General features: G+C 36.6%; 1 protein-coding gene across 1 annotated transcript; it reads right to left on the reverse strand.

The window, feature by feature from the left end:
* Positions 1–11,323: 11,323 nt before the first annotated feature.
* On the reverse strand, positions 11,324–15,166 carry LOC121425988 (fibrinogen C domain-containing protein 1-like). Its single transcript, XM_041622117.1, has 3 exons — positions 15,053–15,166; positions 13,363–13,624; positions 11,324–11,556 (listed from the first exon to the last, which is right to left on the reverse strand). The coding sequence occupies exons 1-3, from the start codon at positions 15,137–15,139 to the stop codon at positions 11,324–11,326; spliced, it is 582 nt and encodes a 193-aa protein (XP_041478051.1). The 5' UTR covers positions 15,140–15,166.
* Positions 15,167–15,773: the final 607 nt, after the last annotated feature.

The following is a 15,773-nucleotide window of genomic DNA, read 5'->3' on the forward strand; positions in this document are numbered from 1 at the left end:
CCATCGTCCCTATTTTCTTCACCAGAGTCACCGGCTATATTTTAATATCGGCTCGAAAATCGTGTCTTCGTAAGATCTCTTCTTTTGCTCTTTTTGGTGGCGGTTTTATTCGACTGTTCTTGCAGAATTACGCTACTTGGAGGTTAAAAAACACCAGATGTAGCTTACCAAGATAATGAATATCACCGGCGTTTACGAGATATGAGGCAAGAATATCACAAAATGTTGAAAATAGTTGAAAATGTTTGACAGTTTTTTGTCTGTGTCCGTCAGAAGCGTATGCAGTGTATGAACGGGGATGTGCTTAAAATGTCTGTGAAGGTAAGCCTCAGTGTATGACGAACAAAAATATAAATTTACTTCTTTTTTAACTCCTAACTTTTATGAGATGACGTCCCATCAAATGTGTCAATGGGCTTTCTCCTGTGGACGACAAGAAAACACTTGTCGAAACGTCGAGATTGGGTGGTCCTTTTCAGGACCAACACTTGCCCAAGAAAGATACCTAGTGTATCGTGAAACCTACTATACACTATTCTTCTTCGCCATGGAAACCTTCAGAAGTTACAAGCAAAAATCATTTGCTAAGTTGAAATGCCATTGTTTCTAATGTCAAACGAAAGGAGCGAACGAAATTATTTTTTATCATCATCCATGGCTGTCTTCGTATTAGTAATAATTCAATGAATATCATACCAGTTATTCTGACTGGTCCACATGGCAATTGAAAGTATTGGTAAAGGGACCACAGATGAATCAACCAACTGATAATTAAGTGAACCATTTTGGTTAATTTCAGTGATTAGACGGGCCAATATATTGTTTGAACCGGAAAAAATGCAACAAAAGGTTTTTGTCTCACCTGCATAGCAGAGTGAGACTATAGGCGCCGCTTTTCCGACGGCGGCTGCGGCGTCAACACCAAATATTAACCAGAGGTTAAGTTTTTGAAATGACAGCATAACTTAGACAGGATATGAACCTAGTTCATGAAACTTGGCCATAAGCTTAATCAAGTCTTACTGAACATCCTATAAGAGTTTCATGTCACATGATCAAGGTCAAATGTCATTTAGGGTCAATGAACTTAGACCATGTTGGGGGAATCAACATCAAAATCTTAACCTTAGGTTAAGTTTTTGAAATGTCATCATAACATAGAAAATATATGGACCTAGTTCATGAAACTTATACATAAGGTTAATCAAGTATCACTGAACATCCTGCATGAGTTTCACGTCACATGACCAAGGTCAAGGGTCATTTAGGGTCAATGAACTTTGGCCGAATTGGGGGTATCTGTTGAATTACCATCATAACTTTGAAAGTTTATGGATCTGATTCATGAAACTTGGACATAAGAGTAATCAAGTATCACTGAACATCCTGTGCGCATTTTAGGTCACATGACCAAGGTCAAAGGTTAATGAACTTTGGCCATAATGGGGGTATCTGTTGAATTACCATCATAACTTTGAAAGTTTATGGATCTGACTTGTGAAACTTTGACATAAGAGTAATCAAGTATCACTGAACATCCTGTGCGAGTTTCAGGTCACATGATCAAGGTCAAAGGTCATGTAAGGTCAATGAACTTTGGCCACGTTGGTGGTATTTGTTGAATTACCATCATATCTCTTTAAGTGTATTGGTCTAGTTCATAATTAACGTGGAAATAAGAGTAACCAAGTATCACTGAACATCTTGTGTGAGTTATAGTAGTTTTCAAAATCAGCACTGCAGCTATATTGAATCGCGTGATGCGGGTGAGACCGCCAGAAGCATTCCACTTGTTAAACGTTTCTGGCAGTATTTGACCTCAGGAATAACATACTAAAAATCTACCAAAATCCGCATCCGGGAAAGTGGTTATTTTTAAGATGGCGTCCAAGATGGCCGTCATTCACTGAAAATTGATAGAACTCACTCGTTTTCTACCCTAGAATCCTATGTCGGTTCATATTTCATGGTCCAGTGGGTAAAAGAATTTGTTGATACAAATTAGAGTGAATATTAGCATTCCAGGGTACCATAAAAACTCCAAGATGACGCCCAAAATGGCTGTCGTAGGCTAAAAACTGGATATCCAGCTAAACTCTCTGGCGGCACCGGCCAGCTCTCTCCCGGGCAAGTCCCGCGATGCGTCGGCGCAGGCACTAATCTGCGTTCCGCTGAGTGCGGTGGCTCGGAGAAAAGTAGGTAATTCAACGCAAGTAACCGGACTTTGCAAGCTCAGCGCATAGATTTTGGTTATAAATTATTAAAAGTAGGATATAAAACAAATATATCAGGCGTTTCATTCGAAAGCATAGTGGAAATTATTAATCCTCGGTTGGACTGGCAAAACTACTATATATTTCCCTCGGGGCTTCGCCCCTCGGGAAAAATAGTAATTGCCAGACCAACCTCGGATATAATTCGACTATACTTTCTCAAAGCCTGATATATTTGTTTGATATGATATAATGTTAAACGCAGAAACTGATGCAGAAAGATGACACACGACACCATTCCTTGTGTTCCTGTTCGTTTAATAATCGATGGATCGTTATATACAAAATTCGAAATACAAGAACAAAAGAAAAAAAACGGTAACTAAACCCCTGCAAAAACCAATAAGAATAAAACGATTAAATAGAATGATGATGTATATATATATATCATCTTTATTCGCCAAATAATATACATGTAACAAATTTATGTGGCACTTCTATAAAAAAAAGAGAGAAAGAACAAAACAAAACAAATTATACACAATAAATCACAATTAATAAAATATAGGGAGAGAAGATAGATTAAATTGAAGCTAAGAAATACATAGGTATTCAATCAACTGACCCAATTCTGTTTGAAAAACGCACAAAATAGAAATATACACATATTTGTTTGTGACTCTAAGATAAAACATTCATCAATATGACGTCATGTAGACTCGTAATAATAAATGATAAACATGTTATATCCATCCATTAAAACCTAATCAATATTGCCTGAATTCAACTCATCTAATCACAAATTCAGTTCCTCCATCGTTATGGATAACTCTTCCAACAAGTAAACAAAATACAACCATTCAGTGAAGTTTACCAAACAACAATTAAAATATGCCAACAAATTAACATTGAAATACAGTGGTTTATAAATGATAACCACTCGATCACCCTGGCAATCTGGCGTAGAGGACCATATTTCTTCTGGTGATAGCCTCACCCGCTACACGAATGTCATGTCAAATACCTTTAAAAGGAAAATAACAATTATTACACATAGTAAGCAATCATCGTGACCCTTTGCGCTGAAAACACTAAAATGAAACATTGAATTAACAATTCAATAACCAAAATTAATTTGTCCAAAATCTTTAGACTCTAAAGATCATTTTACTAAATCGTTTCGTTATAAGATTAGAACCGAACACATTTTATGTTTATAACTACATACTACAATCAAGTATACAAGTAATTAATACAAAATATAACAAAATGACATAAAAATCATCTGAAGTAACAAAGACAGATGCATAACTGATAAATTATTTAATTCACAAAACCCCTTTAAAATATGACAGATAAAACGCTATGCTAGCAAAAATAGCACTTTAATATAACAGAACCTCTTATTCAAAACAATAGAAAATACATTGTGAACCAACTTTATAAACTATTATTCAAAACTAACAGAATTGACAAAATATGATGATTATCTTAGCTAAATTCTGACCCAACAATGAAGAAGCCTCTCTGCCTGCCCCATGAATGCGGTGCAGTGCAGGAGTGAATTGGAGCAAAATCCTTTCTCCCTTTTATGCAGTTATCACTCTCCATTCACAGATGCTAAGCCTTGACCATACTTATCTATGTCATACGTAAGCTCATAGCTCTGGAAATGATGTTTTAACCCAAAGACCGTTCAGCATCACTCTTACCCTGAAAGGGTGTGAATCGTACTTCTCAAAAAGTATGAAGACTGTTAAACATTTCTACTTTCTACTACTTCCTGTGCACTTCCTGTGAAGGCATCTATTATACTTATGCAGACAAATAATTTAGAGTAATGAAAATATATGAATTTCCATTAAACAGTTCATTTTGACCTGTTAAAATAATACAATATGATTATGATATGATATAATATAATATGAAACAAAAACTGGCTATAACGTATAACAAAATAATCATGTAATGATATTACAAAATTATATACATACAAAAAATAGGCTACTACATTATTTAGTGATTCTTGATTACAACAAAATCAAAGCTATCAAAGTTAATTACATTTTAGCAGGCGTTTTATGAAAATGTATAAAAAGATGTTTTAGGAAAATATATTAACATCATGCGGACGAATTCTTATGAAATATGTTTGTTATAATATACAACACACAATTGGTTCATTAGTTAAAGATAAATTCCAGTTTTGGTAACGATCTCAAAATGACTTTTTACAGAATCTAATATAATGACCACCCAAGTGTCTGTTTGTATGAATAAAAAATATGTGCCAAAGGATTCTGGGAGAAATTGTGTAATTGCTGAGAAATAAGCAAAATAAGCCCGGATTCGGTCAATTCCTTCGGGTCTTTATTCCAGCAATAATAATACACTGTCCCACGTGTGCCTATCTTTGTTGGTGGTCTTCAGTGTGAACGTTTTTCAGCGTAGATTTCAAGATTTCACAAAGTTCGTTTTATGTAACTGTACCAGATCTAGATCCTCGATGATATTCTGACAATTAAGCCTGGTTTTACAGACTTTCTCATTAAATCAGTGTTTACTGCACTACTGGCATTTCTCTTTAAGATATTGGTTTCTGGTATGTACCTTTTGTAATAGGATTCACATATAAGCACGCAAACTATATATATTATATATGTATGAACGTAAGACGTAAGTACTTTCGCGATCTCACACACTCACGCACCACTACACTCCCACATTCACGCACCCATTCATGCATACACATAAATTATCAATCCTAGATACACTTCAGAGAGCTAATAGTATGTCGAAAAGCTGTAACAATAATGAAAATATCAATAATGATAATCAAATTCAACATTCATATTTATATACTTATACATAATATAATACAATGTATTACCCCCAGCTTTAGCAAGGCTACGCTGATCGGACGCTCGAGCATTGAAGGAATTCCTTCCTACAGGGTACCCGTTTACTACACCTGGGTGGAGAGTGGCAAATGTAGATGAGCGCCGTGCCAAAGGATGTGAGTGCTGCGCTGGGATTCAAATCCTGGACCTTATGGTTCAGAGTCCGGAGACATGTCTACTGAGTCACAACACCTCTACGTGTAGTCTTGCTATGATAAAATGGTTTATATACAGTACATTGCAGATTTCTTACCCCAGATTTCATAGTCAATGCTCGACCATTACTTAGGCGATGTGTGGGTCTATATATATATATATTCAGGTGTTGTGTCTCAGTGGATATGTATCCGGTCTCTGAACCACAAGGTCAAGGGTTGTATTAAACTTTTATACACACACATATTATATATGAAAGAATTTACCACAAAAGATTGATTGTAAAATGGATGATGGCGATGATAGCCATGACAATATTTTTGTTTCATTAAGTTAAAGTTCACCCCCCAAAAATGTTGATTTTTAATCAATAGAGAAAGATCAAACAAGCATACCGGTAATGGTCCGGCAGCCCGAGAGGTTTATTCGACCGAAAGCCGGACAAGCAAATGACCCTATAGCTGGATGGTATGGACCCTGAAGTTTTCAAAATGCATTGCTACCGGGTTCTATCCGTGGTCTTCCCTCCGAAATGACGTAATATATGACGTCACTACAAAATGGCCCTATTTCACAATTTTTAAGACATTCTACACATAGCATGAAGTCAAGGGAGAATATCTCAGCCAAATCATGCTTTTTTTGTATGAAACTTTCGAAATATATTGTTCAAGTAGTGCACAAGAGATACGCAAAATTTCACGAACAGAAATTATTGTTTACATATGCAAATTACGTAATGAAATTTGCATATCATTAGTTTAGGATATTTCTTGCATCAAAAATTGTCAAAAATCAATTTAGAAATTTAATTTTCGTTTTTAGTGTACTTTATTTGATATATTTTCTCTCAAGCATAATATTATTCTCTTTATCTATATCTCTACTTTAAGAAAATATATGTCAGTAATTGGAAATGACATGATAGACTATGATTTCAGCCCCCTTTTCAATATGGTGCGCACATAGAAATCGTGCGGGTTTTTTTGCCTATGTTCACCATATAGCTGAGGTGTGCGAACGATATGCCTACTTTATTGACGTTTCCTGCAGTTTGCATGGTATTGAATCTTCCAAACAACATATTCTCCTCTTCATTATGTCTCTGCTGATAAACCAATGATTTCAGCAAAGATTGATTACCCACCATGCCCACTGGGCAGTCTATAAGGTACGTTTTCAGCCTAGTTTTCAACAAAGAACCTATACCATGTATGACTGCATCGTTGTAGTCGAGTTAGATAAGGGGGTTCCTATGTACCATCAAAATATTTTTATATTTGCCTTAAGTGTCTAGTTAATGAATCTTGATGTTCCCTTTGTAAAATCGTGTCCAACAGGGTTCAAAATTGATATCTTTGGCGGTCCCCTTGGACTTGTTTTTAATGAAAGTCAATTATTTTCATATTTTGTTGCACAGAGTCTGACAATGGGAAATCTTAAATCAATACGTATTTCACTATGATTTGGATAGTATAAATCGGTTGAAATTGTTTTCTGAATAGTCCGGTTAATATATTTTGAAAAAAAAAAAAGATCATAAAAAAATTGAACCAAAATGTTCATGTGCATTGACATCTATCTGTTTTATCTTGCATCGCCTTTGTTGAAATGCCTATACATGCAGAAATGCATGTAATGTGCTTAGCGATCGATAGAAAGATATGTATTACTTGTACCAGGTGTACGAAGGTAAACAAGGGTTTTCTACACAAAGCAACTTTTATAATAATGAAATCTCTTGAAAAAGACAGAGGATCAAGGCATTGCTCTGCATTTTCATTTTGCATGCAATTACTCTCGGTACCAGTAGAAGGTTATATACCACACCCTTATCCGTAGCTTGACTATTATGATATCGTGCTTTTCGGAGCCCCCAATGTGGCAAAATCTTGTTTTGGGTATGTAGTTTTTTCCTTTAAATCGCTTAGAGACAAAAGGGTAGGCTTTTCTCTATTAGCTACATATAAATAAGTTAGGGCATACCAAAGCCTACCCCTCAGGGGGCTGCCAAACTCACCCAATCTTTTTTTCGTATTTTGCCAATTTCTCGGAAAATTCGTCATTTTGGAGAACCATTGAGGCAAAAAGTACTTGTGCCTGCCTTGCAGAAAAGCCCTTGTGTTTGTTTTGTAACCACATAAAGATGACAAAGTAGGATCTTCTTTATCAGTTACATGTGGTAGCACACTGAAGCCTTCCCCTTCAGGGGCTGCCGAACTCTTCCAACTTTTATGTCTATTTTCCCTCTTTATTGGAAAAAAATGCCGTGTTTGAGCCCCCATTCATGCAAAAGGGCATTTCTGCTTTATAGTAAAGCTAGTTCTGATTTTGGAAACCACTTGGAAATAAAAGAATATGCTTTTTCTATCAGCTACATGTAAAGAAAAGTGCTGGAATATCGACTTCTACCTTCTTCAGAAACTCCAAGATTGGCAGATTTTCCCCATATATTGGAAAAAATATGAAAAAGGAGTGGGTGACTTTCGGAACCCCCAAAGGGGATAGGCTTTGCTGTGCAACCACTTATTAGCAGCAGATAGAAGTCTACTCTTTTAATTCCACGTAGTTTCAAAACCATAAAACTGGCTTTACTATGTAGCAGAAACACTTTTTGCCTCAATGGGGGCTCGAAAATAGCATGATTTCCCATAAATAGGTAAAATATGGAAAAGGGGTAGGTGATTTTGACGACCCCCTTAGGGGGTATGCTTTAATATGCCAACACTTCTTTATATGTACCAGATAGAGGAAACTCGACCCTTTTGTCTCCATATAGTTTAAATAATATAAGTGGCCTTATTACATAGCAGTAACATTTTTGCCTCAATGGGGGCTCGAAAATAGCACATTTTCCCATAAATAGGAAAAATATGGAAAAGGGGTAGGTGATTTCGACGACCCCCTTAGGGGGTATGCTTTAATATGCCAACACTTCTTTATATGTACCAGATAGAGGAAACTCTACTCTTTTGTCTCCATATAGTTTAAAATAATATAGGTGGCCTTACTACATAGCACCAACACTTTTGCCTCAATGGGGGCTCGAAAATAGCACATTTCTCCATAAATAGGTAAAATATGAGAAAGGGTTAGGTGATTCGACGACCCCCTTAGGGGGTATGCTTCAATATGCTAGCACTTTTTATATGTAGCAGATAGCCTTTTATCGCAATGCCGCTTTAAAAGAATGAAAGTGGCTTTATTCCACATCAGAAACGCTTTTGCCTCAATTGGGGCGCCAAAGTGGCACATTTTCCAATAAATGGGTAAAATTCGTAAATGGGGTGGGTAACTTCGGCAGTCCCCAGAAGGGATAGGCTTTTGTACCAGCACTTCTTTATATGTATCAGATAGAAAAAAAATCTACTCTTTTTTTCCCTAAGTGATTGAATAAAAATGACCTAACTGCAAAGCAGAACGCCTTTTCCCTTCGATGGGGCTCCAAGAATGTCGAATTTTCCAAGAAATTGGCAAAATACGAAAAGAGGATGGGGGACTCCGGCAGTCCCATAAGGGGGGTAGGCTTTGATGCGCCCTCATTTCTTTATAATGTAGCTAATATGGAAAAATATACTGTAACAGAGGTTGCGTTTTGGTGTCACTTGGTGTCGCAATATTGAGTAATAATGGTATTTGCTCTTTTAATAAGCAAATTAAACATACATACTGTCATGAAGCGTTTCTGTATTATCGGTATATTTTATCCTCTTTCGTGTCGAATGCTGATATTTTGAAATAGTTGTTGATGTTAATGATTGAACAGATAAATATCAATGCTCATGCAAATTTTTGACCAAAATCATGCCGATTTCGGGATAAATTTTATTTCAAAATATATTAGCTGTCCAGAAAACGAATTCAATCGATTTCTACTATCCGAATCATTTAGTGAAATGCGTATTGATTAAGATTGTCCCATTGTCAGACTCTGTGCAATAAAATATAAAATAATTGTTTTCATTTTTTTTAAGTCCAAGAGGGCGGCAAAAGACAAAATTTTGAACCCCGTTGGACACGATTTTGCAAAGAGAACATCAATACTCATTAACTAGACACTTTAGCAAATATAAAAACATTGACTGAAAAATATTTTGATGGTACAGGAACTTAACCCCTTATCCAACTCGACTACAACGATGCAGTCATACATGGTATAGGTTCGTTGTTGAAAACTAGGCTGAAAATGTAGCCTATAGACTGCCCAGTGGGCAATCAATCTTAGCTGAAATCACTGATTTATCAGAAGAGACATAATGAAGAGGAAAGTATGTTGTTTGGAAGATTTAATATCATGCAAAAGAAAAAACATCAATAAAGTAGGCCTATCGTTCGCACACCTCAGCTATATGGTGAAAACGCACGATTTCTATGTGCGCACCAAATTGAAAAGGGGGCTGAAATCAAAGTCTATCATGTCATTTCCGATTACTGACATATGTTTTCTTAAAGTAGAGATACAGCTAAAGAGAATGATAATATGCTTGAGAGGAAATATATCAAATAAAGTACACTAAAAAAGAAAAATTCTAAATCGATTTTCGACAATTTTTGATGCAAGAAATCTCCCAAACTAATGATATGCAAATTTCATTACGTAATTTGCATAATTATGTAAACAATAATTTCTGTTCGGGAAATTTTGCATATCTCTTGTGCACTACTTGAACAATATATTTTGAAAGTTTCATACAAAACAAGCATGGTTTGGCTGAGATATTCTTCCTTGACTTCATGCTATGTGTAGAATGTCTGAAAATGGTGAAATAGGGCCATTTTGTAGTGACGTCATATATTACGTCATTTCCGAGGGAAGACCACGGAGAGAACCCGGCAGCAATGCATTTTTGTAAACTTCAGGGTCCATGCCATCCACCTATATGGGGTCATTTGCTTGTGCGGCTTTCGGTTGAATAAACCTCTCGGGCTGCCGGACTATAACGCTGAAAAATCGGATGTAAAATAAGAATGTTATATACCGCAGTTTAAAATTTCGCTTAGTGTTCACAAAACAGATATATGCACAAGTCAGTGAAATGCTAATGAAAGAGTGGTGGATGTCACTCACTATTGCCTTTGTGTTTTATTGTTTGAATGATACAATGTTTCAATTTTTGCAGATTTGACAATCAGGACCAACTTGATTGAACCATAAAAATATGTTAGAACAATAGAAACCGGGGAGAAAATTTAAATATTTTATATCATGAAATGCAAAAGAAATAATGGGTTAGTGATGTCATCGATCCCCCTATTTTGCATACCGACCGGGATGTGAATATATTTGTTTTGTGAAATTAAGCGAAACTTGAATATGTCATAACTTTCTTATTTTACATCCGATTTTGATGAAATTTTTAGTGTTGTGCTTTTTGGATTTTTCTCTTTCTATTCAAATCAACGTTGTATTGCCGTGGACTTGTCCTTTAACAACAATGATAAATATAATGTTTAACTTTTATTGTAATCTTTTTCTACACAGAGAGATTATTAGACCGTATGAAAATTAGACTAAATAGTCAGTAGCCTAACTGATTATTAGACCAAAATGGCAGTTAGACTAAGTTTATAGGTATACCATATGATATCAGACAAATTGGGTGTAGCCCAAATTAATATTAGACCAAGTGGCATGTAGACGAAGTGAATGTTAGACTGTCTGGAAATTATACGAAGTCGAAATTAGACCAGTGTTAGACAAACTGGGAATTAGACTAAATGGTTTTAATCCAACTGTTCACTAGACGTATGCATATTAGACCAAGTGGGAATTTACAAAATGGATAACAGTCTTACTGGTTGTAGATGAAATGAATGGCTTTGATGCCTTTCCTAATAATTTGAAGACACAAAGGCCAAAAAGGAGCTGCGCCCTTTTTGCCTGATGCCTTGGTGCCCTGTGTTCCATTGAAAAGTTCATTTTAGTAATGGTGTCCTTTTAATTGCCTTTGATGCCCCATAAGTGAGCTCCGCGTTCCTTTTCTGTGCCCACTGTCCATTTGAATTCTTAATTCCAGCCCTGAGCATGCTGAGACATCGTCGTTAGTCGGTTTCCTAGGGCTTTACTGGTCGAATCTTCATCTCACTCATTTTGAAAGTGTAATGCTTCCACATTTTCCATTTAATGCCATTTATGCCATTGGCCTCACCACGGAAATAGACGCCATTGAGGTTACTTAAAAGGCAGTTGCGGAACCACCATCCTGATCTAAAATAATGGGCGCAATTCAAGTAGTCACGGTCATAGGTACTAAACTTCATCCCGTTGTGGTAACTAAGACTATCGCCTGCGATAAAAAGATAGAATATCATCAAGTATTATGGCATTGTATTATATTGTATTAAATTAAGGGATGTGTGGAATACTTTAAAGCATCGATGTAAAAGAAAAATAGATGGAGCAACAACGCGGTATTTCGAGGTCACCGGAAACAATTAAAAGTACATCTAATCATACGGTCTTAAAGCGTGCAAAGTTCCACACCTTTTGAAAGGTCAAGTGCACCTCAGAAAAATGTTGATATGAATCAATAGCGAAAAATCAGACAAGCATTATGCTGAAAATGTCATCAACTGAAAATGGGATTTAAAATAAGAATAAAAAGTTATGAGTTATTTCAAAGTTTTGCTTATTTTTCCAAAAATAGTAAAATGCACAGTTAAGTCACTTGCAAATGAGAGAATCGATGATGTACCTCACTCACTATTTCTTTGGGTTTTTTTTGTTTTAATAATATAGTATTTTATTTTTTGCAGATTTGGCAATAAGGACCAAATTGACTGAACAATTAAATGGTAATTCAACTTGATCTGGGAAAAATAAAACTTTGCTTCACAGGACAATGAAAAGAAAATTAGAATATTTCATATAATAAAATACAAAAGAAATAGTGAGTGAGTGATATCATCAGTTAACTCATGTGCATATAACTATTTTGTGAAATTCAGCGAAACTTAGATATGTCACAACCGTCTTATTTTGCATCCGTTTTCGATGAAATTTTCAGTGTTATGCATGTTGGATTTTTCTCTTTTTATTTAAATCAACGTATTGTTGGAGTGGACTTGTCCTTTAATTGCGTGTGTGTGTTGTCTCTTAATACTGTCAAGGCCTACATTTCCTGTAGCTTCAAGGTGGTGTGTGTGGCAGCATACATTCGTAATTCCGAAGCTTCGTTATTCCGAAGGTTCGTTAGTCCGAAAACGAAATGAGGTTCGTTATTCCGAAGGTTCGTTAGTCCGAAAACGAAATGAGGTTCGTAATTCCGAAGGTTCGTTAGTCCGAAAACGAAGTGAGGTTCGTAATTTTGAAGGTTCGTTAATCCGAAAAAGAAATAAAGGTTCGTAATTCCAAAGGTCCGTCAGTCCGAAAACTAAGTGATTAACGAACCTTATTTCGTTTTCGGATTAACGACTTTTGGAACAACGAACCTTATTACGTTTTCGGATTAACGAACCTTCGGAACAACGAACCTTATTTCGTTTTCGGATTAACGAACCTTCGGAACAACGAACCTTATTACGTTTTCGGATTAACGAACCTACGGAACATCGAACCTTATTTCGTTTTCGGATTATCGAACCTTCGGAACAACGCCACAAATGTTCGGATTAACGAACACTTTTACGTTTTCGGATTAACGAACATCGAGGTATAGGTAATTTACATGTTTCGGAATTACGAACCTTCAAAATAAAGAACCTTCGGAATTACGAACCTTCGGAATTACGAAGTGTAACCTGTGTGGCAGCATACAACTAACGAACTCTTCTTTTTTTTAAATATCGATGGTTGCAATAGTGTGAAGGTGGCGGGAAGGTGGATGTGTGTGTGTGGGGGGGGCTACCATGTAACACAACGAACAAATTTCGAAGAAGGCATTTAAGTGGTGATAGTAATTGGATGATGTCCTCTTTTTCTTTTTTAATTTTCTTGTATTTTGTTATTTCCTCCCGTGTTTGGGCGGTTTTTCGAAATTAAATTCAAGTAATCAGCACGCTTCAAGTGTCACCTTTTTCGTTTATTTCTTGTCGTAAAATGAGCTACATTTGAGATGGGGCAGTGCTGAAACTTGGAATTCATTAATGCTTACTTGCATTGCCAGAATGTCCTCTAATGGTCAACTTGTAATCCAGTGTCTCATCCTCAATTCGAAAGAGGCCATAATTTGCATATCCAGTAATTCCTTTGAAGTCTTCCAGATCAACCCGCAGTTCGTAGTTCCTCTGATTCGATAGTCGATGAATCAGATCGTTACCTAGCCAGTGCTCGGAAGAGATACTTCCAAAACCAATCTTGTAGTCAGACCAGTTTCGGTTGAAATTCTCAGACCCATCACTCCTGCGTTGGAACACCTTTTTAGTCCAGGTCAGAAGGGAGAACAAATAATTTCATAAAACCCAATTTATTATAATATATTTGTTACATTGTGATGATTCAGCAGTATATTAGAAGACAATAAAAATACAACATAGATATTCATTAATTTGCAACCAAAAACATTAGAATAACAAAATATATTTGATATGAATATTGAACGCTACATGAAGCTTTAAGCGCCCAAATTCCTCGATTAGTACTTAAACCAAATTCCAGCCCCAACAATCATGACAACAGGTTGATAAAAACATAAATATAAACATAATATAGGATTTGTATAGCGCACGTATTCACCTTGCTAAGTGCTGAAGGTGCTCCTATATTACCCCGGCTACCGATTCCGGTGCTTCCTGCCGGTAACCATTTACCGCACCTGGGTTGAGTACAGCACGATGTGGGTAAATTTCTTGCTGAAGGAAAGCACGCCGTGGCTTGGAATCGAACCCACGTCCTTCAGATTGAAACACGAGAGTCTTTACCACAAGACCACGGCGTCCCCACATTTAAAATGAAACAGAAAACCAAACCCCCGAGGAAGGTGCTTGCTTGAATTTTCTCAACTTGTTTATAATTATGTGTATTGGAGAAAAATAATTATTTGGTTCATAAACCTAGTTTGCAGTCGTCTGCCCATAATTTCTATCAGGCATGTTAAGTTCTTCCTAAATCATGTATTTTTTTATAACCTCCAAAAGAAATAGGAAACCTCTCTTTAATCCCGAATCTAAACCAAGGTAACACCCTTGAGTGAATGTTGTCGTGTGATGACGAGGTAGCTTCTACCAAGTATCACGGTTCCAACCAATTTGAAGAGTGGGCAGAATCCGCAAGAATCGTCAGAAAAAAAGGCACACTCAACGAGGATCTAGGGACAGGCTGGTAGGACACCCTAAACACTACTGTGTGTAGATGTCCCATATTTCACACCTTAAACAGTGATACGTCTGATTATTCGTACATACTCTAAACCAGGATGTTGCATTTTCATACAAGAACTATGCGCTAATTACCCTTTCTTGCCATATATTGTACAGGGGCGGATCCAGGATTTTCCAGGGGGGGGGCATTTTTGTACAGGATCAATTTTGAAAGCAAAAAAGGTCCTCATATAGGAATACATGACAGACTGACCTGTTTTGTTGTGGCTAAATGTGCAAGGCATTCTTGGCATTCATTAAAATATGACGGACTTGCACTGACCCCTGAAATCATCCAAAAGTATGAATAGAATATTGATTGGGGCAACTTGTCACGAGAATAAAGATAAACAGCTCCGTTATGCCCTCGAATTTGTCAATTTTGACGCACTTTGAATGAATGAATGAATGAATGAATTAATTAATTAATTAATAAATGAAAAAAATGAATGAATGAATGAAAAAAGAAAAGCTTGCAGTACTTACAGTCCAACCGCCCCCATCGGTCTCCATATCACAATAAACATTGGTATGCTTCCCAGGGTATATGGCATAGACACCACTGACGTTCATCCCACGAGCCTGGATGTCGGCACAGTCTACTGGTTGCTCAGGAACCACGGTAGGCAATAAACTTTCATCTGTAATCAGAGTAATAGATAGATAGATAGATAGGTCGGCACACATGTAGATAGATAGATAGACGGACGGACGGACGGACAGACAGACAGACAGACAGACAGACAGATAGATAGATAGATAGATAGATAGATAGATAGATAGATGGACGGACGGACGGACGGACAGACAGACAGACAGACGGATGGATGGATGGACGGACGGACGGACAGACAGACAGATAGATATATAGATAGACAGATAGACAGATAGATAGATAGATAGATAGACAGACAGACAGACAGACAGGTAGATAGATAGATAGATAGATAGATAGATAGACAGATAGATAGATAGATAGATAGATGGATGGATGGATGGATGGACGGACAGACAGACAGACAGACAGACAGACAGACAGACAGACAGACAGATAGATAGATAGATAGATAGATAGATAGATAGATAGACAGACGGACGGATGGACGGACGGACAGACAGACAGACAGACAGACAGACAGATAGATAGATAGATAGATAGATGCATGGATTAGAAAAAGATTAACGTTAATAGATTGCGTCAAAAAAA

Source organism: Lytechinus variegatus, chromosome 13 (genome assembly GCF_018143015.1).
Source record: "Lytechinus variegatus isolate NC3 chromosome 13, Lvar_3.0, whole genome shotgun sequence".
Classification (NCBI taxonomy): Eukaryota; Metazoa; Echinodermata; class Echinoidea; order Temnopleuroida; family Toxopneustidae; genus Lytechinus; species Lytechinus variegatus.